General features: G+C 41.1%; 2 protein-coding genes across 3 annotated transcripts in view; both read right to left on the bottom strand.

Annotated features, from left to right (window-relative positions):
- Positions 1–8,081, bottom strand: part of LOC134533051 (probable ATP-dependent RNA helicase spindle-E) — a 79,356-nt gene extending 71,275 nt beyond the window's left edge. Inside the window, exon 1 of the mRNA XM_063370256.1 lies at positions 7,253–8,081. The gene's annotated coding sequence lies outside the window, so the exon portion shown is untranslated. The remainder of the gene's footprint in view (positions 1–7,252) is intronic.
- Positions 8,082–8,159: 78 nt separating this feature from the next.
- Positions 8,160–14,312, bottom strand: LOC134533072 (lysophospholipase-like protein 1). Of its 2 annotated transcripts, none has more exons than XM_063370284.1 (5): positions 13,899–14,312; positions 12,278–12,402; positions 10,493–10,637; positions 10,039–10,154; positions 8,160–8,695 (listed from the first exon to the last, which is right to left on the bottom strand). In XM_063370284.1, exons 1-5 carry the CDS (start codon positions 13,981–13,983, stop codon positions 8,468–8,470), a joined length of 699 nt encoding a protein of 232 aa, XP_063226354.1. In that variant the 5' UTR covers positions 13,984–14,312; the 3' UTR covers positions 8,160–8,467. The 2 variants fall into 2 exon arrangements, with proteins under 2 accessions (XP_063226354.1, XP_063226363.1); XM_063370293.1 differs by having other exon boundaries at positions 14,021–14,277.
- Positions 14,313–24,796: the final 10,484 nt, after the last annotated feature.

Raw genomic sequence — 24,796 nt, 5'->3', positions numbered from 1 at the left:
AAGTGTGTTCTGTGGCTCTAAAGCCGATTGTCTACTGTCAACGAATGACTGTTTTATTGATCTTCTCTATTTTGTATCCAGAAAACGCGGGATTTTCTCACTTGTTTATACAGAATTATCAGCAGAAATGGAATGTGTTTTCATATTGCTCAATATTTTTTTACAAATCGGGAATTCAGACAACATGCAAAGTAAAATTTTTTATTATTTTTTGAGCGAGAGTACCTATCTCAGTTTTAAGATAATTAAGGTCAGGATAAAATTTAAAAAGTATATATAATAACCTATTGATTTTTTTTGTTGCATTCGGTAAAATATTACTCTAACTTGTGCCAGGAACACTTTCCATCTTGAATTTCTGCAAAGGACTGTTTATATTCTAAACAGCCAATCAGAGGCTAATGTAGAAGATATGTCGATCTGAACTACTTTGCCAACCTGTTTAAGTTAAATGGGAAATGGCCTCGAACGAAACATGTTCAGACTGTGTGTAACCGCACCGTACAGCTGAACATGTTCACCTGAAGTAGTTCAGACTCCCGTGTAACCGCGCCCTTATTGTCTACAGCAAACCATGAAGTTATTCAATGTCTTGCAAAGAACATAAAACCGTATCAAACATTCTCGTAATAACAGTGAGGCGTGATACGGATGTAAAAGGTTTACACAATTACTGTGGCCGGCAGTTATCTTGGCGTGTCTCAGCGCGGGGGTGCGGGGACAGCGGGACAGGAGAAAGAAGAGGGGGTAAGCAGGCGACACGTAGCCGAGAGCCCTGTAGTGGCTGTTAGGAAAATATCGCCCTTCAGTGTATACCCGAAAATGGAAGGCGAATGTGGCAGCTCGCAGAGGCGCGGTAAAGTGATACATAGCGGCGAGCGGGAAATAATAAAAACCGTGATGCAGTTTATTGATGAAGAAGCGAAAAATAAATGTCTGCTCGAGCCTTTACAGAGACAGACGGCAAGAGCAGCGAAGTACACGGGTGTGAGTGAACGGTCCATAGTCAGGATTCGTAAAGTCAGCAAAGAACGACCACATGACCCACAGACTACACCAGGAAAAAAACAGATATTTAAGTATTTAATAAACAATGGAAATATACCTTTACTGCGTTACTGTTACGTAGTGTAGAGTGGAGTAAAATATTTGGGCAGTTAGGGTGTGTGTGAGTTGGGCGGCTATTAACAAGTAAGGGTCTTGATAGCCTATTGTGGAGAAATGATGAGTATGAAGCGTTGACGAAATGACAGAACGGGGAAAACGGGAGTACCTAGTGAAAGTAATAAGAATAGTAATATTAGTAATTAATTTTAACTTAATTTTGTTTTTCGTCACCTTATACAATCAATTATCATGGAAAGAGAACTTCACACTTACATTAAACAAATCATATAATATATATGATGTTTTGAAGGTTATAATATGCATTCTAAAGTGGAAGTACAATACAAATTGTATTTACATTTATAATAAATAATCGATTATAGGTGCATTAAAATATAAAGCCACACATACACAAGCATTTTTTAAATGCCATTAACGTTGGTAGTCAGGTGTTTCCTAAACGACTGACATGAAGTTAAAGCAGCAAATATAACATAACAAGCTCCATGTTTACTTAAATGTACATCCAGCGCTAAATAGAACGTTTTAGGTACGGAAACCGGAGAACGATAACGGCTAGACTGGCTCCTGCGTCATCAACTGTGAGATAGCTTTCGCGCGGAGAGCTACAATTGCGTAATGTTTTGGTCGTTTCCTTTTTCTTGTAAGACTTTTGTTTTAATTAACTTTGAGAACACAATGAATTGAGAAGCATAGTTTTAAATTTATTTTAAATACTAAGTGACCTAGTTTTCCAAAATAAATCGTGTCTGGTTTTCGCTAGTTACTGAGATAACATTTCAATTAATTTTGGTTAGCATAATGATTAGCAGACACCGTAAGTATATTTAATGGGACAAAGTAAAACGTTACAGGTTTAGATAATAGTTTGTTACTTTTTCTGACAATGAGTACAAATATTCGGGCAGAACCACTGCAATTTACACAATGTTACACTTATGTAATACAAGTACAATTCATAGGATTTCTCACTTTTGGTTTGGTAACCCAGCGCTCTTAGCCAAAAGGCCTTACCGCCCTGGGGCCCCCACGGACGTGGATACAGACTTACGTAGTGTAGGAAGTCACGCGCCGAATGTTTTCTGTTCTGCTAGTACAACCTGGCCGCTGACCTTGACAATAGGGTTTCGCTTTCTTTTCGCCCTCCCCTCCCCGCCAGACAGGACTAGGGAGCTCAGACACCAAGATAACTGCCGGGCATAGTATAGAGGACAGGTTGAGGTTGCTTTCGCAGTTTTTATAAACAAAAACACGAGCAAAGTAAAATAAATAGAATTGATCTGCCGTTTTTGCACCAGGTTGTGAACAAGGATGCCAACTAACATGCGCTAAACCTTCCTCAGGTTGTATTTGGCTGTAATATTTCATTGTCAAGTTGCAAAGAAATGGTTTGATCGCAAGGTTTTGTTTACAAATTTAAGCGAACGATCATTACTATCGGAGTGGTGCCTCTCCCTTTACTTACTCTATGGTTACACATTCGCTTGCATTTGGATCACGGATTTTGTTTTTCTATTTAAATTTGAAGAAAGGTTTTTGTTACATTACTTATTACATTTTTTGCGTACTCTTTTATTCTTAACTTTGTAAATAAACATACTTTTCATGAATGGGTATTGTTTTTATAAATACTTTATCTAACAAAAAAAAAAAATCCACATTACCATAAAATGAGGTGAATAGGATCAAATTTGAGGAAAATGTAAATGATTTCATAATTAATTGAGCAATTATTAAAAATAAAAAATTGGTTATGGCATTTGAAAGGAAAAATACTGTAGAACATGAAAATGGTGTAAATTCAATTCAAAAGTTTCAAAACTGAATAGTTGGAGGGTTGGCAACAGTTGCTTTAAGTATCAGCTGATTAGATAGCCTCCATAACTTTAGTTGTGCAGGTATGGTGATTGGTATCAGTGTGGCTGTATCAGAAACTAATAGTTGTTTGGTGCCAGAAACATCGATATAATCAGATTTTGTGAGTATAATCTCTGTTATTTTTAATTGTTACTTTACAGTTTTTTGACCTGATTATTGTAAAAAAGGGGTGAATAGGATGATGACTGTAATCGTGCTGAATAGCAGATTTGAGTTTTAATATTGTCTGAAATTGTGTGTCAACTGTTTCGTTAACCCGATCTGTCAATAATCTCTCCACAAACTGCAAATCTTTACTTACACCATTTAATATTTGCATTAAATATTTAAATTTAATGTTTTCAAAATGTCTTCTTACCTGTAAAGAAAATACTCGAAACTGAAGGCGCATTGTTTTAATATCTATTTATTTTGTTATTGTCAACTGCTGTCTAATTACAAAATTTTAAATTACATTTTTAAGTTGATTATGGACACTAAATTTTCTGACACCTGGCAAATTGATCTGTGCGCCTAATTGGTAATGGCATGCGACGGCTGACAGACCGACTTGTGTGAATAGGTTAATTAGGTGCCAGTTAATAATTCTGTTTTATATGAGAGAAGGTTAGGTTTCGTTAGGTAGGTTAGGACAATGTAATAATACACATTTATGTTAATTTAACTTATAGTTGTAGTAATATTATTGTTTGTTTCAGTGTGCGGCTGCTAGCCATGCCAAGAAATTATCGACCAGATCCCCCTACAAAGAGTTACGTAAAAAGGTCAAGTCATGAAATTCAATTGGCTCTTAGGGCTATAAATCGTGGAAGGTCAATCAGACAAGCAGCGAGAGATTTTGACATTCCATATACTGTATTACATCGTCACTACAAGACTCCATCTCTAAAGGGCGCCACACACGATCAGTCCAAACTGACAGTTTGGACTTTACAGTCTGAACTGAACAGCCAGAACTGCCGTGTGTGTGCAAGGACGTTGGACTGAACAGTTTGAACTGATGGACTGACGGACTGATAACTTTCCATCAAATCGGACTGTGGGCTCGAAAGCCCACAGTCAGAACTGCAGTGTGGGGGTATAGACATTCCGTCAGTCCAAGCAATCAGTCCATTTAATCAACAGCTGAACTTCGTAGCAGACGTCTTTGTTTATTAATCTTTGTTTGCTTTAGTTCTAGGTTTGTGTTTATTGTGAAATAAATTTATTCCTCTGAAATGGCTTCCTGGTCGAAAGATTTTCTTGCTAATTTTATAGAGTTTTGGCATGAACATAAATGTTTGTGGAACATCTAAAGTAAAGATTACCACAACAACATTAAAAATAATACCTAACCACAAGACTGATCGTGTGTGGGGAAAGCTTCAGTTCAGTCCAAACTGTCAGTTCGGACTGTTCAGTCCGAACTGAGCGCATGGACTGATCGTGTGTGCAGAGAGCCTCAGTTCATTCCAAACTATAAGTTCCGACTGAACAGTCCAAACTGATGGTTTGGACTGACGTGTGTGGGGGCCTTAAGGCCACAAGGAGAACAAACATCGTTTTCAGCTGAAGATGATGTTATTGTTTCACGCATCGTGTTATTGCTGACTGGGGATACCCCATTGATCGTACCACATTGCGCCTTTTTGTGAAGGGATATTTGGACCGTAAAGGGAAAATTGTAAAGAAATTCAAAAATAACATCCCTGGTCATGAGTTCGCAACAAGTTTTTTAAGAAGACATAAGGCAAGGTTGAGCCTTAGATTGTGCCAGAACAACAAACGTGCACGTGCTGCAGTTTCCCGACCTCTACTGAAGGAATATTTCAACAACCTGGAAATGGAAATCTGCGACATTCCTCTTAGCAATCTAGTCAACTTTGATGAAACTAATCTCGCGGACGATCCAGGGAGGCCCAAAGTCATTGTTAAAAGGGGATGCAAGTATCCAGAGCGAGTGATCAACACATCAAAGTCTGCCATAATGTTTGCAGGTTCTGCTGATGGGACATTGTTGCCTCCCTATGTAGTTTATCGGGCTAAGCATTTGTATTCAACATGGGTTGAGAATGCACCAAAGGGGACTCGTTTCAACCGAAGTACATCGGGCTGGTTTGATAGTGAGTGCTTTGATGACTGGTTGAAAACAATAGTTGTGCCTTATTTTTCACAACTACAAGGTAAAAAAATTTTGCTTGGAGACAATCTGTCCTCGCATCTTTCGGTTTAATCTGTTAGAGTTTGTCATGATAATGACATTAGGATGATATTCTTGCCTTCTAATTCGACGCACCTCACCCAGCCACTTGACGTAGCATTTTTCAGGCCACTGAAAATTTGTTGGAGAAAATGTTTGAACAACTGGAAAATGGGACCAGGAAGGAGAGAGAGCTCAGTTCCTAAGGATGTTTTCCCGCGATTGTTATCTCGGCTAATGCGTGACATCGGGCACAATGCTAGCTATAACTTGAAGGCAGGTTTCAAAGCATGTGGCATTGTGCCCTTTGATCCAGCAAAAGTGCTTGACCGAGTGCCATCTGCTAAAGAAAGGACACAAGCACTTGGAAATGACGTCGATCAATCTTGAACTGCTTCAAGAAATGAGAGGAAAACCAGAAGCTAAACCTGCACGAAAACGGAAGTTCAGAATAACAGTAGAAGCTGGGAAAAGTGTTTCATACCACTATGACGAAGACAACTGTGAAGTTAGTGATGAAAGTGTTGATGATCCAGATCCTGAACCCGACGAACACATAACTTTGAATCACAATTGTAACAGTTTAACTACTTCTGGTCCTGTCACCATCACAGAGGCTGGAAATAGTAGCCAAGATGTTGAGGATATAAGCAACACCCCACTTTTTCCAGGTGGTTTTGCAATTGTCAAATTTCAAACAAGCAAACGAGTGAGGAGGTTTGTAGCACAAGTTGAAACTGTAAACGAGATGTTGTTGACTGTAAAGTGCCTCCGTAAACGAACGGGGAAAAAGGACACATTCTTCATTTTTCCAGATGTAGATGATATTTGTGAGATCAGCCATCAACAAATTGAAACTCTCCTCGTCTTGAAAAGAACACAAAGAGGGCAATATCACTTCCGCTGTGACACAACTTATTTGGAGTGATTGACTGCACAATGTTGATTTTGTAATTTAAGTTTTTGGTACCATATTTAGTAAGCAACTGAGTTCATGGAATTATTTCTGTGCAATGTTATTTGTTAACGGTTTTTAAAGCTAGCTATCTTTGCTAGCTTTGTTTGCTACATTACGTCAGTTTTGTATTTTTCAGGATGTGTGTTTGTAAAGTTGATATGATAAAAATTTTAATTAATCATGTTTAAACAATTATTTATGTTTCCAATAAAATAATTTATCTTTACTGTGATCCTATTGGTCCCAAAACCAGTAGAATTGGTTAACTCACATAACACTAGTTGGTGATCCTATTCACCCCAACTTTCGGACTAATAGGATCAGAGCACTAAAAAATATATATAAATATATATGCCATTCATTAATGAAATTCGGAACATACATTCGAAACTAGAAGCCAAAACTCAAAGAATACAATAGACATATTTGAAAACTACTTTTTTTTTATAAAAACCTACAGCCATTCGAAGTTATAAAATGATCCTATTCACCCCGTTTTACGGTTACCTACTGTCGCACCCCTACTTTTCAAACTTGATTTTAGAATAAAATGTGCGATGATTATGCGAGAAAACTCTGTAAAAGATTTTGACATCATTTAAGACTCTAAATCATACTTTCATCAGAAGGCAGAATATTTAATTTCTAGTTCCCGAAGAGCATTAGCCCCTAATTACGTACGTTTCACACTACTATTTATGACTCAATTCTCTCACTTTATTTGGCCTTAATCAGATCTAAATTAAAATACTGTTCAGTAATGACTACCATTAACACATCCAATAGCAATAAAATAGAAAACATCCAAAACAAAATTATAAAATTAATAACTTGCCATCAACTGTTGTCTCGGGTTTGCGACCTCGGATGAGCCCAGTGATTGCTGGTGGGGATTATTTAGTTACTTTCTTTATGAGAAGGCGCCAGGCTAGCCGTTGTGATTGTGTGGGTCATTGGCCCCCGCATGGATCACTGGACTCGCGACGATTATTAATTTATAAACCTTGGGCATGGAAACAACTTTACTGCTTTACAAGAGCTTCCAAATAAAGCTTGTTGAGGCACATTGTTCTCACATGGTAAGTATGATTAATCTCCCAGAAAATTACCTGTTGCTTGTTGTGTTAGCTGGAACCCTAGGGTGGATGCCACCACACACAATTATAGTCTGTCGCCGTTAACATGCGCTGTGGAGCACAATCGCAAATCTTGTCATCATCCTTATCAAGACACACCATCCTGTTGTTTTTCTGCGGGACGGAGCGTCCGCCCTAGACAGTGTTCTGTTGTCTACTGCCTGGCGGCGGCATCACGAACTTCCTCCGTGTGGGCCGCGCGAGGAGTGCGTTCCGCCAGCGGGATTTGGTGATGATGGGGTCGGAACCGGGCTTTACCGCCGCAGGAGGTACGTCAAACTCTACAGAATTTCCCTCAAACCACATTAACATCCCTTTCAGATCATAGAACTTATTTAGATTAACACTGTTATAATTAAAAAATCAATTGCATATACATCTTAGATAAGAGTGGCCTTAGTGGGTCCCAATTCAATAGTCACTGTTTATCAGCCTTGTGTACAGTTAAAATTAATAATGATATTATTTATAGATTAAATTCAAATTCTAATAAATTCAATATCAATTTTAATACTCAAAATATTAATATTTTGGATATTTTTACCTTCAATTTAACATTATTGTACTCTTTAAATTTGTGTCTTGCTGCTTGCCGTTAATACTGTATACTATATATTATAGCCATTATAGGTATTACTTTAATATCTGTTCTTGTGCTGTATGTTTGTCTTATCCTTTGTTTCTTGTTCGTTACTGTTATTTTATGTATTTGTGTGTATTTTTTGTATTTATCGTGGCCACCGCTAATGTACCTGGACTGTTGGTAGGCATAGAAAAATGTTGAAATAAATAAATAACATGTAATGCAGTTAAAAATGAATAGATAATTAAATTTTAAAGGTCAAGAAAGTTTATACTAAAGAAAGTTACTCTCTCAAAATAATTTTTAAGGCAAGAATATAATCATATTTGGACATTAACACACAATGAAAATATACCACAAAATAATTATATAAAATGGTAAAATTTTAACAACTTTTAACGCATTAAAAATTAAAACAAATACTGTGAAAAAATACTTATCTACTATTCCTCACAGGCTTTCACATAAACAAAAACATTAGGTGCCGATCATCTTCGTTGCATGTAATCGGTAAGCTTTCGTGTCCACGTGTGATACTTGATTCATCTACCCCACTGGGTGACATGTGTCTGCTTCCGTGCCGTCGAGAACGAGCCTGAGCAGCGTCAAGGTGGCGGAACACGGGTGGATATCCAGTCAAAGAGCTGTCTCAGTTCGCCACCAGTCAGTTCGTGGAACGCATTCCGCACCACGTGGAACTGAGCTCCAACTCCCAACTCGCACAGCCGGTCATGCGTGTCTTTGCCCCAGCTGGGCGGCACCAGTGTGTCACGGCTACCGTGGCACATGTAAAGAGGAGGGAACTGCATTCCTTTGTCGCTATTCTTCAAGTGCTGGGAAAAATTATCACCACATTTACAATTTTGAAAGAAAAAAAAAATATTGAAATTTTAAGAAAGCAAATGCAAATGCACTTCGTAAAATATTCCGGTTTCATTATTTAATAATAACTAACTTTTTACACAGTAAAAAATGGGACCTATAATACACATCATGTAGTTAACTATTCTGAGATGACAATCTTTATTTGATATCTGCATGTCATGAGATTATTTTAAAATATTAATATTTCATTTTAACCATTGGTTAAAAATTATTAAAAACAGATCATTTTCATTTGTCAAATTATGATCACGTTTTAAATTATTTTTGCCTTAATCACTTCTTGAATCTGCATTTCTGACTTCTATAACTATAGCAACACTTGTGAAAAAACTGCATTGTTGAATGTCTGTAAGGCTATATCACCAAGTATAGCTATTTTGTTTAAATCTGTAATGTTATTATTTTATTTTAATTTTTCACGCGTGTGCGTGTGCATGCGTGCACACGTGTGTGTGTGTAAGAAAATTCAATTATATTTTAGTTCATCAATATTATAAACACAATTTCTGTTAATTTCATCTGGAATCTTAAACCATTATTTACATTTTTTAATATATTTTTGAGTTGCAACGTCTGTTTAATCATAGATTCATATAGCAAGTAAGCTGCTACTGTATCACATGGTGTTAGATTGATTATAACTACTAATTTATCCGCCGTTGAAACTATAACATTTACTTCTTTAAATGGCCATCGAAATGGAGTGTCCGTGAACGTGGCGTTGTCCATAGTTGTTGACGTATATATATTTTTCCCCACTTCTGATGTGACAAAATGAATACAAATAATATTTTGTTTTTAAGTTTGAAATGAAAAATATGCCTTGTTTTGAATTGTGCAAATAATTTTTCTGTTACTTAGCAAGACATTAGCGGGGGGAAAAAAAATCAAAAAACTTTGAATACTTATTGCACGTTTAAAACATCACTTATGGGTCATATTTTTGATTATGAAGTCCCATTAAATATCAAAAAGGATATTTATATCACACAAATGACAATCTCAACAATGAATGTTGGTATACGACAAACTCACAACGTATGCTATGTCAAATATTTGTAAGCAAACAAATATTTGTTATTTCAAAGTGTTAGTATTCTAGGTCGAACTGAATATGAATAGTTTATTATCATTATTTGAAAATTTTGAATATTCACACAGGCCTAGTACTTACATGAACCTGATGCTGACATAATCCCTTCACATGAGGATGATGGCAAATCACCCAACTGGCAATCATTAAAAATCACACACAACTTTCTGCAGTGATAATCTCACCCTTGATACACACCTCATACACTGAAGACTTGTCATTAAGAAAAGAAGAGAGCGCAAAAACTCCTGCTAAACCTGGCAGGTATCTGTAACCAATGTGCATGGCCATAGCACCCCCCATTGAAAAACCACCTGAAACAAATATATATATGAAAGGAAAAGAACATTAAAACTACACAAAGATGTGAAAATAATGATTAATTAATTAATGATTATTTGGGAACTAAGAAGAGAAAGATAAAAGGAAAGCATTAACATCAATATGAGACAATGCTCTCCATGAATCAGCACCATCATGCAAAGCCAAAATACTTTTGGAGTGGGTACTGTACAATATATTTTCAAAATAACTAAATCAAAAACAAACTTAACACAGATGCTCTAGAAAAACTAGGTATGAAACTTAAAGAGTCTTTAAAAGTATGGCTTTGTTATTTTCGTAAGACTCAAAATAATCTTTTTATAATTACCAACTACTATTCTATTCAGTGGAACGCCTGTTGCAACTTCATTTTCAATGCTCATTATGAGCTCATCTGCCATTTTGTTAATGGTCTCATGGTGCTCTTCTACTGACGGAGAAAGTGCGATTCGATCAAACCACACATTTGAGAGCTAATAAAAAAGAAAGAAAACATTGTAAATCTTTAGTAAAGGACTTAATTTTGTACAATTTTATCTTACCAACCATCCAAAAATATTTTAATGAAAATACTTAATTTCTTCTTAATGCTAAAAACACAATTAGTAACTTTCTCCTTATCATTACATTAAGGTAGCTAACATTTATATTAGAAAATACTGACATTCCTGCCCTATGCCAGATGACTCAAATACTACAGCCTCAGTGTTAAGTTTAAAAACACACACACACATATATAATCTGTTAATTAATTTGTGAGTTGGTGAGTTAACTAACAATCAGATGCCACTGCTATGTGAACATCGCAGAATATCTTTAGCAGTTCGAAACTATTCCACCATGAAACAAGTGGATCCTTACAACAATACCATGACAGCAGCAAATGCGTAAAAAAAAAAAAAAAAAGAAAAACAAACAGGTTTTACACCATAAACGCTGTAGATGAGTCTTGTGAAATAGCCACTTATGGAAAGACGCCACCAAACATTGTCATTCCAATAGATGACAATAACTGCGGAGGTTTATTACCAACGCTGAAGTTAGCTGAAGAATTCCAGGTCAGCTAAGAATCATAAATATATCACTCGTATATATAACTCCTATTGTTGCAACATTTCTGGCAACTAAAGTATATGGACATGTTGAGTGCCAAATGTTCTTTGATTCTAAGTTGGGCAGTCATGGTGCACAAGTTACAGGGCACTAAACTTGATAAAGCTGTTATAGACCTAGGAAACGAACAGTTCGCTACAGGCCAGATGTATGCAGCTCTCAGATGTGTGAAAACCTTAGAAGAAATAATGTCTGATTTAGAATCAGATAAATTATTGAGTAGGCCACACGACGAAAGAGCATAGTCAGAAATGATACAAAATTGTAAGTCTAACTTCGTCCCGTAACTGACATTATACTAACAAAATAACATTTTTACTTATAACTTATAAAATATACTAAAAATTACATAATCCACACTGTGACTGTGTATTTGTAATATATCTTTAGGGTGTTGACCCCTTAAAATGATAACTGGCCAGGCAATTTCGAGAAAAAAGCCTTTGAAAATTTTTAAACACAGTTCATGTACTAGTTATGTTTCACTCTGACAAAAGGCACAGTGGCCTAGGTTGTAACGTACTTTCTTGCTGCTCAGACGCTCTGGTTTTGATTCTCACTGTCGATGACTTTTTTTGTTAATAATTTAATTTTTTTTAATAGATTGAAATAAGTGACATCTTAGCTCTCAGTATCAACATTTGGAGGAATTAATTTTTTTGAATGTGACAGAAATCAAGGAACAAAAATGTGTTAAAACCACAATGCTGCCATCTTCGTGGTTGTTGCGAACCGAAGTTCACAAAGACAAAGGGAAACTTTATAGTATTAACTGTTTAATGAACTTCAGCCAGAAGGACAAAAGCATTAGAAAAAATACACAACTACATCATCAATTTTTATTTGCAAAGATGTTTAGCATGGGCAGAATTTAATACTAAACTATGAGCTGCAGAATAAGTGCAATTATCAGATACAAACATGGTCTTCATACAAACAATTGAAAATTGAGGAAGTAAATAAATAACAGGTGCAGTCTTTGAGAAATAAAAATCTTTACCTCACCACCAAGATAAGTGTACGGCCTCAGTGGAGCAGTGGGGAATACCACACGCATGTGAGGGATGACTTCATCAGTCTTCAACAGGCCTTTGATCCATGTCTTGACCCCTTCGCCACTATCTCCTAAAACGGTCATCGTACATAATTACAATTTTTTTTTTTACTTAGCACAAACAGTTGGAAGCAATTAGTTAAAAAAAATGTGACACTAACTACACTTCTGCACATTCAACTTGTGCATTACAAAGCATCTACTTGATTTATAAATTATTACAGTTGAGATATTGGGCTTCCGCCCGTGGCAAGGAGTCCCCCCCTACTCACCCAATTACTGAAGCCTCTTTTTCAAGTCCTTTCCTCTTCTCACATCCAGTATGAGTATCTTTCCCTCAATCCTTTTCCACTCCCTCCCCATCTTCACCAGGACTATCAGGTATCAGGAAGGCCTTCATCTTTAAATGCACTGGTACTATGGGCAGTTACACTCTGGAGCATACCTATGCAGAATTATATTTTGTGGGTAGGGTGGGGGGGAGGGTTAATGAGGGAAACCCTCTTTGCCTGCCGTTAGCATTCAAATTCTTTCCTTTTGTTGACGGGAAATAGTTTTTTTAGGATTTCACCTACATACGCCCCTGGTTGCACTGTTTTTATGCTAGTCAGCATAGTTGTGACTTACGGTCAATAAATAAGTACAGTACTTAGTATTAGTGTACTATAAAGCCAAACCTCAATTTCCTGAGAACAGTTTAGCTTATAAAATATTAGGCTAACTGCAATTTGCAGATTACATGCATGTGAACAGGCTTTGTGCTTCTCCATGAATCAATGAATGAATGGGTTAACATCTTGTCGACATTACAACTGCGAAAACACGGTTGACAGTATCATTTCCCAGTAATTTTCTAGAGTAGTAGCTTTAATTGAAAAATCAAAATTGGAAAAAGCTTTTTTTAGGAGAGTCAATTACTTTCCAAGTTTTGTCAACATTCTTTGATTTCATTTATAGGTAGTTAAAAGTTTTAATTTTTTTTTCTGCTTGTAAATATGAATGTTTTGAGAGTGGAAAGTTGGTTAAGTCAAGTCAGCAACATTGTATTATTTCAAAATCTGGTAGGAATTTTAAAATGCAGTTTTGCATGAGAGTAAAATAAAATTAGTAGGTTTCTAAAATGTTTCCAGATGTTTTATATAATTTCTCAAAAAAAAATATCATGACTTTTAAGAAACTACCCATTCCCCTTCATTAATAAAATGGGGTGCTCCTAATCAAACATGTAAATTTTTATGTACCAATAAAATACATGAGTTGGCATGTTTGCTAGAGGTTTCCCATTGCCTCCTTCAAACAGTTCATTGTTACATGATTGCCAACTTGTACACTCTTCAGGCTGGCTCTTACGAATACAAACAGTTCTGTTGTTTATTAATGAACAGCTGTCCCTTTGGAGTTGCCTAAAAATTCCTGGTTATCACAGTTCAGTGGTCCAATGCACGAGCAGAATTATTAAAATGACTACTAATATGTTAAATTTATGCTAGAATTTTTTATTCTGAAGCAAAGAACAAACATAACCCATAAAATTAATTTAAAACTTTAAACATGAAAATAATCATACCTGAACCATGCAGAAAAAATACCGTTCCAGAATTGGATTTAGAAGTGAAGCAAGTAAATGGTCCCCTTAACAGTGAACCTGCCATACTTTTTTTCTACGTGAGAGAAAATTGTAATATTCACCTAAACAAAATGCACAATATAACGCATTATGACTTGCATGTTAGCTTGGGTAAAAATAAACATTCATTGCAAACACACGTAATCTCTCAGTATTCGTCAAGTACAAAATTACAAATTTCGTATAATCCGTTCTGTTTAACATTCTATCGAAATAAGATTAATTAGGTAGAGAAGCGTTTGCATTCATGCTATGAAGTTCTTAACTTAATAATCCAAATACACACTGATAAATTTAATAAACACGAGGGACATTTTTTCCATAGATACAATAAACAATATTAATTAAACTACTGGCTAATATTGTTACAGAAAATACGCGAGACAAGTGATGCCAGCGAACACAATTGTGTGAAGTGTACCTACATTTTAAAGTTCGTGAAACATCTAGCAGCGTGGAGTGTAAAATAGCTTGAAAGCAATGCGGTCAATTGTCTCACTCTTCACCTTGGCCTGAGTTACCCATATTTTCCTATTACCATATTTTATACTAGTACAGACTGGCCGAGGGGTGTAAAAAAAGTGCGGAGGGGAAAAGAACAAGTAATTCAGCGTGATGGGTGTGGGGACTGGTATCACACCAAATGTGAAGGAATTAGTTGAGCTGAGTACAAACAGCTAGGGAAGGATGTAGTGACGCCACTCCCGCTGCATGTCTAAGTATTTGAGTGATTATTAATGTTGAAATAGATCTCAGGGATTTTAACGGGAGTTCGGCCTTGTGGCTACAGGCAGGAGCGCGTCGCGATTCGAAACCTACCCGGGCTGTTCAGGCCACCCAGGACGCCTTATAAATAACTGGTAAACGAATTGACACGACACTGCACTTTATTCAGAGCGGATACACTTATTGGTCCAGGTATTGGCCGCGTCTGTTTTCTGACGTAAATGGTACGCGCGACCAGGATAGGTTGCAAAGTGGTGTACACGGACTTATACAGTGGCCGATTATAAATGTGTAAGGTGCGGCGGATAGTCACAGATCTCCTGTGTTGCAAGAGCTTCTACAGGCAGTTACGTTAACATGGAAAACAGCACATACAAAAGGATGTTCCAAAGTTATTTGCAATCTAACCTGTCGCGAAATATTGAGGTCCCGAAAAGTACGTAACCCAGTACGCTGGAATCATACACGTTACAGTCACTTGACGTCGTCCGACCGAAGGCCACCCTAAAGCCCAACCTGCAACCGCCAGTATTCAACCCCGCTAACGGAACGCGCCCCTAGCCATGGCCCACCCGAGTCAGGCGAGCCACCAGCAACAAAGGTAGAACCCGGCCCCCTAATAAACAGACCGACATTACAGCCGACCACGTTGCAAAAACAAACACAGAATATTAAACAATATTATGCATAAATTAAAAGTTGATTAACGAAAGTGCGACGTAGGAGTGCCCGGGCACTCACGTGTGTAAATACGTCGATACGTGTGTGAATGTCCCCCTGGCGGCCTTCTGCCTAGATTAGTTAATTAACCATGTGGCATAATTATTAACCCCTTGTGTTCGTTATTAACCCCCACCAGAGAAGTCCGGCAAGAGACGAACAGTCGCTGGTGTGACGTATAATTTAGAGGACATAATTCGTAAACATACTAACTCCAACTTGTAGAAGGGACGAGTGATGTTAATTTAGCCTTAATAATTAATGTAGGAAATTAGCGCCCTTGCCGTCACCCGGCCTATGTGAAAAGCCCGAGGGGTACCTGACGGGCGCTACAGGCGTCGCGATGCTCTTGTTGTCCGGAGGGGCGCCAGGCTAGCGGACTGCTAGGCCGTTGATGTTGGGTCGTGGGTACTCTGCCCCCGCGTGCCCCGCCAGGTACACGGCTTGAATCTACCCTGAATGGTTCTCTCTTGACTGTGAAGGCCGCTCGGCCGTGTGGAGGACGGGAGACTCCGGAAAATTAGTATACACGAGTTGGTGACAATTACCTTTAATTTAGTCCCGCTACAAAACACTCTCACCAACACTTGGCGACGTCTAGCCGTTACACGATTAATACAGAAAAAACATAACGCTACGCGACATTAATGGTTACCGCGGCAGTCTCGCGGGACGCGGGTCGATGCTCGATGGAGACGGCCAGCGCCGAACATTAATGGGTGCAGGGGGTGCTCTATGAGCGGGCTCCTAAATTCGGCGAAACACTTACGTGTGTGCAGCCGGCAGGCATATGCACTGCGTCCTTAAGTAAAAACACTTTCGCTGGAGTCGGCCAGTACCGTACGTTTTGTGCTACGATACGTATCGCGGTATCACACTGAAGACGGTCGGGATAGGCCCGGCTCCGCAAAATACGCGCCAAGTCGACGTGGGCAGCGGTGAATTAACAAAAGGTTTTAAATTTAAAGAATTAGTACAGAATAAAAAGTAATAAAATGAAAGAAACTTGGATGCTACCCACGGACACACGTCTGTTCCCGGCGCGGAGTGGTTCGAGACTGCCGGACATGGCCGCCTCGCAAGGAAGAGAAACTTTCTCTTCTTTGTGAGTCGGCGTCAAAAAACTTATATTAATTTAATTTACTATATTACCAGTTAAAACATGTTCCAGGTGCCCAATTAAAATGTAGCACCTGGTAATTGGTGCTTAAGGCTTAACAATAGTTTTAATGTATTTAATTATTTAAAAAGTGACATCAAGTTGGCGACTGTAAATTTACTACCATGTTGTCCCACTGTGAATTGTTTTAGAGGGACTTCTCCTATTCCGACAGTCACGGGCATTTTAATTAAGGCCAGTGGCCGCGGTGACTGTTAATTTGGTTTGTTGTCTATTGGGGTCACGCCCGAGGCGCTCGCCTGACTCAATCCGGCTGGGCAAGGGGCGCGCTCCGAAAACGGGATACGGTACTGGCGGTGCGGAGCACGGGCTTAAAGGCCATGGTCGGTACGACGTCACACTTAAAATCTCTTCTTAACGTGTCACATTAGAAACTAACATAATGAGGTCAACCCTGGCGCGAGGGCCACCGAGCCTCGGCCGGGCGCCATGACATCACGCTAGTACAGTGCGACTCGTGGACCGGGGCGGACGCACGTCCCACGGAGAAACATCATCCATTGTCTGCATTGAACTCACTTCTGGTAATTATAGTCACTTCCTCGAAACCTCTTTTTACTTATCTCTCCGTGCGTACTCGGTCCAATTTTCGGTCCAGGACTTAATCCGGCCGCATAACTTTTAAAACCCCCTGCACCACACTTGGTCTGCGGGGTAGTTACAGCATACGGCACGGGCCGCCTCCCGAAGAACAGAACTTTAACTAAATCCAGTCGCTCCGGCGCTGACACCACCCCGTAAGGGAACTTGAGCGAATTTAGCTGCGGTCCGCGTTCCACTACAGTGGACGCGAACACCGCCTCGAGACATTGATATACGGGATTGGCCGCCTCCAATCGCCCTCAACCCTCTTTTGAGTAACCAGGCTCAGAACCGCCTAGTGCCACACTAATAAGTAATATTTAGTAACTTTGTGCGATGCCTTGAATCTGGAACGTTTTCTTTTGTAAATTTGTGCGACGCGCCACCGCGTAACATTTAATAAACTTGTGCAACGCACCTTCGCGTAACATTTTTTGTGAACTTGTGCCACGTCTTATTACGTAACTTTCAGACTAACTTTGTGTAATTGTGTAACTTGTGTATTGTGTGACGTCACTTTCTGTACGACGTGGCGTGTAATCAACAGTATTACACCAAAACCACAGTCGCATGAATAAACGACACATGTCATATGTTACATCCCTTCAGCGTCTGATTAATTAACCATACAATTCCCAACCACCGCCAAGTAGGGAATTCCTCATAACCCACACAACACCGCCGATGGTCCTAGTGGGTCACGCAGGGCAACCGACCCCACGACCCACCTATCGACTAGAAACAGAGCTAGTCTGGCGCCCACCCAGAAACACTATCTCGACAACCGCCATTCCCGCTAGGCGCCGCACCGGGACTCGAGCCCGAGACCCCGGACGACGGCACACTTATTAATCAGAAATTACTCGGTTATATTACACATTACAAGTTACACATTTACAGACGATGAAAGTTAACAGGCGAAAGTTAGCGAGTAAGAATTCGACACATGTTGCTACGAGTCTTCGATAATAACAATTAATTGGCTGTGAAGCCGAAACTGCGTAACTCAATTACGCTGTCCTTAATCTCTGGACACGAAATTACGTAGAAAATGCAAAGTTCCCTGTTGGGATATGTCGTCGTCCGTCCGAAGGCCATAAAGCCCGGCCTCCACCCGCCAGTATTAAACCCCGCTAACGGAACGCAACCCTAGCCCAGGTCACGTGAGTCAAGCGAGCCGTCGACGCCGGTGAATGTTTAAACAGATTACGCCCATATGCCTAATCCACCAAACAGCTCTTATGCTTCATTAATTACTGCGAGTAATTAAGTGTTTTTTAATTAACAAAACAACCCTTAAGTGTGAAAGTGCGTCGTAGGGGTGCAGCGGTTTTCCCCGTGGGAAACCGCAATTAATAAACGTTCGGAACATCCCTTGCGGCCTTCCGCCAATAATTAACCACAGCATAAATCAACCTAATTAACCTCCCTGTTTTCACCTGCAAATAGCCACTGGAGTAGTCAACAAGTGGCAGACAGTCTCCAGCTTGACTTTCTATTTTCAAATATTATTAATCTCAATTTTATTATGTATTATTATTATAGGCCTTCCGCCAACTAATTCAGACATATGTCATTAAGTTACGAGGGTTCTAGAAATAATAATGCCTAATTATAATTATAAATTTGGAATCACGGCACATTAGAAAGTCGGCGCGTCATGACGCTTCCTCCCCTCCCAAGCCGGCACAAAGCGGCAGTAAAGTTTTACTCACGGGCCGGGGCGGACGTGTGATCACGCGGGGAGACTTCAACTTTTGTGCTCCTGATTCTTCATACTGGTAAATATCATAATTCATTAAAACCTATTTTCCCTCTCCCCGCGTGCCCCCGTGCCCTTTTCCGGTGCAGGGCTTAACCCGGCCTCGTTAATTTTTGCTCGTCGCGCAACAACAGTTCGCGACGCAGTCACTTTACGGTCCGGGCCGACTCCTGCGAACAGAACTTAATATAATTCGTCGAGCAGACGCCTGCCGACTACAAACTTAAAGACTTGTCTCTTAATATTACCTTCGTGGGCCCGCGACTCACACAGGTTGCCGTTACCCGACCTCTGTGAAAGGTCCGGGGGGTACCTGACGGGCGCTACGGGCGACGCGATGCTGCTGTTGTCCGGAGGGGCGCCAGGCTAGCGGGCTGTTAGGCCGTTGATGTTGGGTCGTGGGTACTCTGCCCCCGCATGCCCCGCCAGGTACACAGCTTGAATCTAACCTGAATGGTTCTCCCTTGACTGTGAAGGCCGCTCGGCCGTGTGGAGGACGGGAGACTACGGAAAATTATTGTACACGAGTTCGTGAGAATTACCTTTGATTTAGTCCCGCTACAAAAACTCTTACCAAAACTTGGCGACGTCTAGCGGTTACACAATTAACACACAAAAAAAACCACAACACAACGCGACACTAATGGTTACCGCGGCAGTCTCGCGGGACGTGGGTCGATGCTCGCTGGAGACGGCCTGCGCCAAAAGTTAACGGGTGCTGGGGGGCTCTATGTGCGGGCTCCTAAGTTCGGAGAAACACTTACGTGTGTGCAGCCGGCAGGCATATGCACGGCATCCTTAAATAAAAACACTTACGTTGGAGTCGGTCAGTACCGTACGTTCTATGATACGATACGTAGCGCGGTATCACACTGAAGACGGTCGGGATAGCCACGGTTCCGCAAAATACGCGCCGAGTCGACGTGGGCAGCAGTGAATTAACAAAAGGTTTTAAATTTGAAGATGTAGTACAGAATAAAAATAATCAATGAAAGAAACTTGAATGCTGCCCACGGACACACGTCTGTTCCCGGCGCGGAGTGGTTGGAGACTGCCGAACATGGCCGCCTCGCAAGGAAGAGAAACATTCACTTCTTTGTGAGTCGGTGTCAAAAAACTTATATTAATTGAATTTACTCTATTACCAGTTAAAACATGTTCCAGGTGCCCAATTAAAATGTAGCACCTGGTAATTGGGTGCTTAAGGCTTAACAATGGTTTTAATGTATTTAATTATTCAAATTGTGACATCAAGTTGGCGACTGTAAAATATACTAAAATATTGTCCCACTGCGAATTGTTTTAGAGGGATTTCTCCTAGTCTGACTTGATCATAGTCACGGGCATTTTAATTAAGGCCAGTGGCCGCAGTGACTGTTAATGAGGTTTGTTGTCTGCTCCGTGCGTGGTGTACTCGCCCAGAGTGGCTACGACACACTTATTACATGTCGGGTAATTAGTAATTTCGTACTAATGGCTTTTCACTTAATTGAATTGTGGGTTCGAGCCTCCGGGGTTCCGTACCTTTAAATTTCATTACGTCTATTGGGGTCACGCACGAGGCGCTCGCAAGACTCTATCCGACTAGGCAAGGGGCGCGCTCCGAAAACGGGATACGGTACTGGCGGTGCGGAGCATGGGCTTAACGGTCATGGTCGGTACGACGTCAAATGCCCCCCCCCCCCCCCCCAGTGGAAGCCCGTCTCTGCCCCGTGTTCCCGCTCCCGCGGTACGACGACCCCCTAGCACAGCCGGCACCCCTCGACACGCGATCCCATGGCAAGTGGCACCTTAGCACCGGCGGCGTATGAGGTGCTGGCGCAGGCGGACGCCGCCTCGGTCGCTGCGTGGGCAGCTGGGCCGGGAGGCGGCGCCGTGGTGCATGGAGTGTCGGCGTAGGCGGATGCCGCCTCGGTCGCTGCGTGGGCAGCTGGGCCGGAGGGCGTAACCGCGGCGCATGTGGTGCTAGCGCAGGCGGAGCCCGGGCACGAAGCTAGTTCCAGTTCATCATGGGAGTGGCCGTTAACCCACTCAAACTCTTCGACGACCCACAAACCCATGTAGGGATCTTATTTGCAAGTGCCGCAACGTAACACGTAATTAATTATTCAGTGCGAGTGTGTGTAGTGTCAGCGTATTTGTCAAGTGTAATTGTGTAACTTGTGCCCATCCACACTTTGTGAGATGCGGGATTAAAAACCAGCACCTAAATAACGTTTTCTTTATTTCTTAGTCGCCCCCTGAACAGTTAGGAAACAGTCCTCTACACTGTTTAGGGCCAGTGCGTATTAAAAGCAGGGACTCCCTTCCACCATCAACAGCCGACGATCCTAGTGAAAGACGCAGGGGCAAAAACCCACGACCACCTCGGTTAATCCTGGAATTAACCTGGCGCCCGCTAGAGATTTCTTTAAGAGCCACTGAAAACCACTAGGACCGCCCCGGGTCTAGATCACGAGACCGCGGGTGACGGCACATAAAATTAATTAGTGAAGAGTCGCACGAAATATCGTGTGACTGGGTGGGGTCGGCGCAGAGCTGGTAAAAGGATTTTAAGAACTTACACTATTGCTGAGACGTGGATGTAGCGCGAAAGTTGATGGCTCTGCATTCGCGGAGCGTCCGACCCCTGCGAGCTCCCGATGGTAACTGAACTCGAGACCGCCTTGTGGCCTCGCGCCTCAACACGTGCAGCGCAGGAAAACAGCTCCGACCAGTTTTGGACTTAAATGAAATATTTCACAATATATGATTATAGAACAATTGGACATAATTTCCCTTGAATTAATTCTCTTTTAATTGTTATTAATATGATTGTTTTTGTTTTAACAGAATAATTACATATTTAATTAGGCACATTGCCACACCCAGCCGGGCACTGTCGTCGCTTGGGTGTTCGTCGCGGCGCACTTTTACACACTCGGCGGACATCACGCTCGGGCGTGTTCGAGGCACTTAAGAGTAAGTGTTGTTGTGACATAACGGCCTGTGCGAACCAGAGGGAGCACCGGCGGTCGGCGTCAGTAGGTTAGTGGAACTGTATGGCAAGGAGTTGGCGAGGCAGGAAACAGACAATGGTCATGTATAAGGAAAGGACAACTATATAGCCGTCGTCCGGGTTCTCGTGTTCGAGACCGGGCGTGTATCCTAGCGGTAAATTGGCTCTTATTGAAATTACTTTCCGTGAGGGCGCCAGGCTAGCTCATTGGCTAACCAATGGTGGGTCTTGTGGGTGCGTTGCCCCTGCGTGGCCCGCTAGGACTGTTGGCGGAGTTCGTGGATGGAGGGGCCCCTAGCTGGTGTAGGGGTGCTCAGTTCAATAACAGACACGAACTCGAGATTTAGATGACTGTTAGCAAGTCGCGAATGGGGGGTGCGGGGTGGCAGTTTAATTAGGTGAATTATTACAGTCACAAACTACACTTGCACTACACTTGCATGCCGCACAAAGAATTACCTTACAAAGTTACAGTTAGTCTAATATGAATGCTCTGATGCACTGTCACTATGTTACGCCCTCATGCCAGTCGAGGTTGATTGGAAGTGGCCAATCCCAAAAATGGTTAACTGGGCGGCGTCCAGATTCACTCGTGGGAATAGCGGCCCACAGTTAAACTAGACACAAAGTTTACTCGTAGTTGTCGTCGGTGCCTGTGCACTCGACCTTAGCAAAAGATCATTGTTAACAGGAGTCGACCCATGCCGTAAAGTGGACTGCCCCGCCTAATGTCTCCTGCTGGGAGTTTAAAACTTAAGCGGCTGGGTTAGGCCCTACACTGTAAAAGGACTGGGGACGCACGGGGAGTTAACGTAACGAAAAATATTTGGTTTGAATGACTATATTTACCAGAAGTACTGTTCGGTGTTGATTTTAATGAGTTGGGGTCTAGGTGTTTGATTAATTATGCATGGCCCTAGGTTCTACCTGGTCCTCAGGGGCTCGTCTGACTCGGGTGGGCCATGGCTAGGGGTGCGTTCCATTAGCAGGGTCGGATACTGGTGGTTGCAGGTCGGGCTTTGGGGTGGCCTTCGGCCGGACGACATCAATATAAACACAAGCATCAATGAGGGGCTCGAAGGGAGAGAGAGTACCATGAGGGGCAGGAGATAATGAGATTAGGAGTAGTAGTGATAACCATACATAGGAAGATGCAGGACTGGCTAAAGGAAATTTTAAATGGAAAAATTGTGGAGGGAGGAAAGGAAATGAGACAGGAGTGGGGCAGATGGAAGTGAAATGTGAAAGGGAACTACCTGGGTGAGAGAGAAACCTGGAGGGACTAATAAGTGGCAACATAAGGGAAGTGGGGAAGTGGACTCGTTGAGGGTGGGGAGTAAAATGTGGGAGGAGAAAATGGAGCATAAGTAAAGAAGCTAGGATAAATAGTGAATTTGCTGGAGGGAAATATGTTCGACATCCAGAATCATGTTTGGGGGTTTCAACAGTGAGGAGCAAAAAGAGAAAAAAAAGGTGGGGGGGGGGAAGAAAGGTAATGGAGCAGGAGCTGCACGAGGAAGTAAAGAAGGAAACACTTAAGAGAATAAATTCAGAAAAAGATAGGGACATGGAAATACAGAGATGCATCAGCGAAAACAAAGGTTATTGGAAGAGGAAAAACTAGAGAAGGGTTAAATCTCAAGGGATAAGGAAAGTCATGATGTGCAGAGGGGGAAGATAGCAGGTAACCAGAAGTGGAGGTGAGGGATAGCGAGTCAGAAGTGATGGATAGGACTACTATAGGGATAGAAGGAGGTTTCTCCTGTGAAAATTATATGGTTGGGCTGCTGGAGGACTTGGTGGAGGTGAGATGAGGGCAAACAGGTACATGCCATCTTTATAGATTTAGAAAAGACATTTTATAAAGTGACAGACAAAAAAATGATGAAGATCCTGGTATTCAGCACTCATCTCACCATGTTCAAAGTGTCCAAACCACTCGAAAACTTGTGTGCTGCTAGTAGTATATAATAGTGCCTCCGGAAACAGGGCCCAGGGGAAGGTGCAAGGTGCCGAGCCACATCTCTGAAAGTGACGTCACGGCGACCATCTTGGATGAGCGTAACGGGACAAGTAGTACCGTGACTTTGACCTATGACCTTGACCCCGGCGGCTATCTTGGATCCGCCATCTATAAATCGAGCGCCTCACTCATTATATTGAAATTTTCGTCTCTGTCGCCATATTGATTTTTTTCTGTTCTGCTGGAGGCTGCCATCTAGGATACCGTCGACTTATTTCTGCTGTTTGTTCATAAATAGCGCCAGCGTCGCTCTTGATTTTTTTCTGTTCTACTGGAGGCCGCCATCTTGGATACCGTCGAGTTTGTTTCTGCTGTTCGTTCATAGAGAGCGCCAGCGTCGCTCTGTCTCATCACATAAGGTCGATGTTCCATTACCTACCATAGCTATTATGGCCCTTATCGACATATTAAATTTAATTTTTTATACAAAATACATTGGAAGCGCTGTGATTCGAACCATCGCAGCTCTGATCTCTAGGTTGGAAAACATACGCCTTTAACCGCACGGCCATCGAGACATTTACCAGACTGAGAATTAAATAAGGTATATATAAAAATAACATAAATATTCGGACTTATAATTTTTTTAAAATTGAAATAATAATAACACCACCTGTTCAAGACAGAACCACCACCATGTATTAAGACGTAACTGTTGCAATTATCGTTACGGTCGCCATCTTGAAAATCCGTAATTTTTATGTTAGAAAATCGGGAATTTTTTTTAAATTATCATTAAAAAATTAATCAATAGAATTAAATAATAAAAATCTCAAAAAACACCCTGGCACTTTTCATGACGGTCACCATCTTGGATTATATAAATGTTGCATGCTTCGTTAGACCC

Source organism: Bacillus rossius, chromosome 1, assembly GCF_032445375.1.
Source record: "Bacillus rossius redtenbacheri isolate Brsri chromosome 1, Brsri_v3, whole genome shotgun sequence".
NCBI lineage: Eukaryota > Metazoa > Arthropoda > Insecta > Phasmatodea > Bacillidae > Bacillus > Bacillus rossius.
This window is presented reverse-complemented; position numbering and strand designations above follow the sequence as displayed.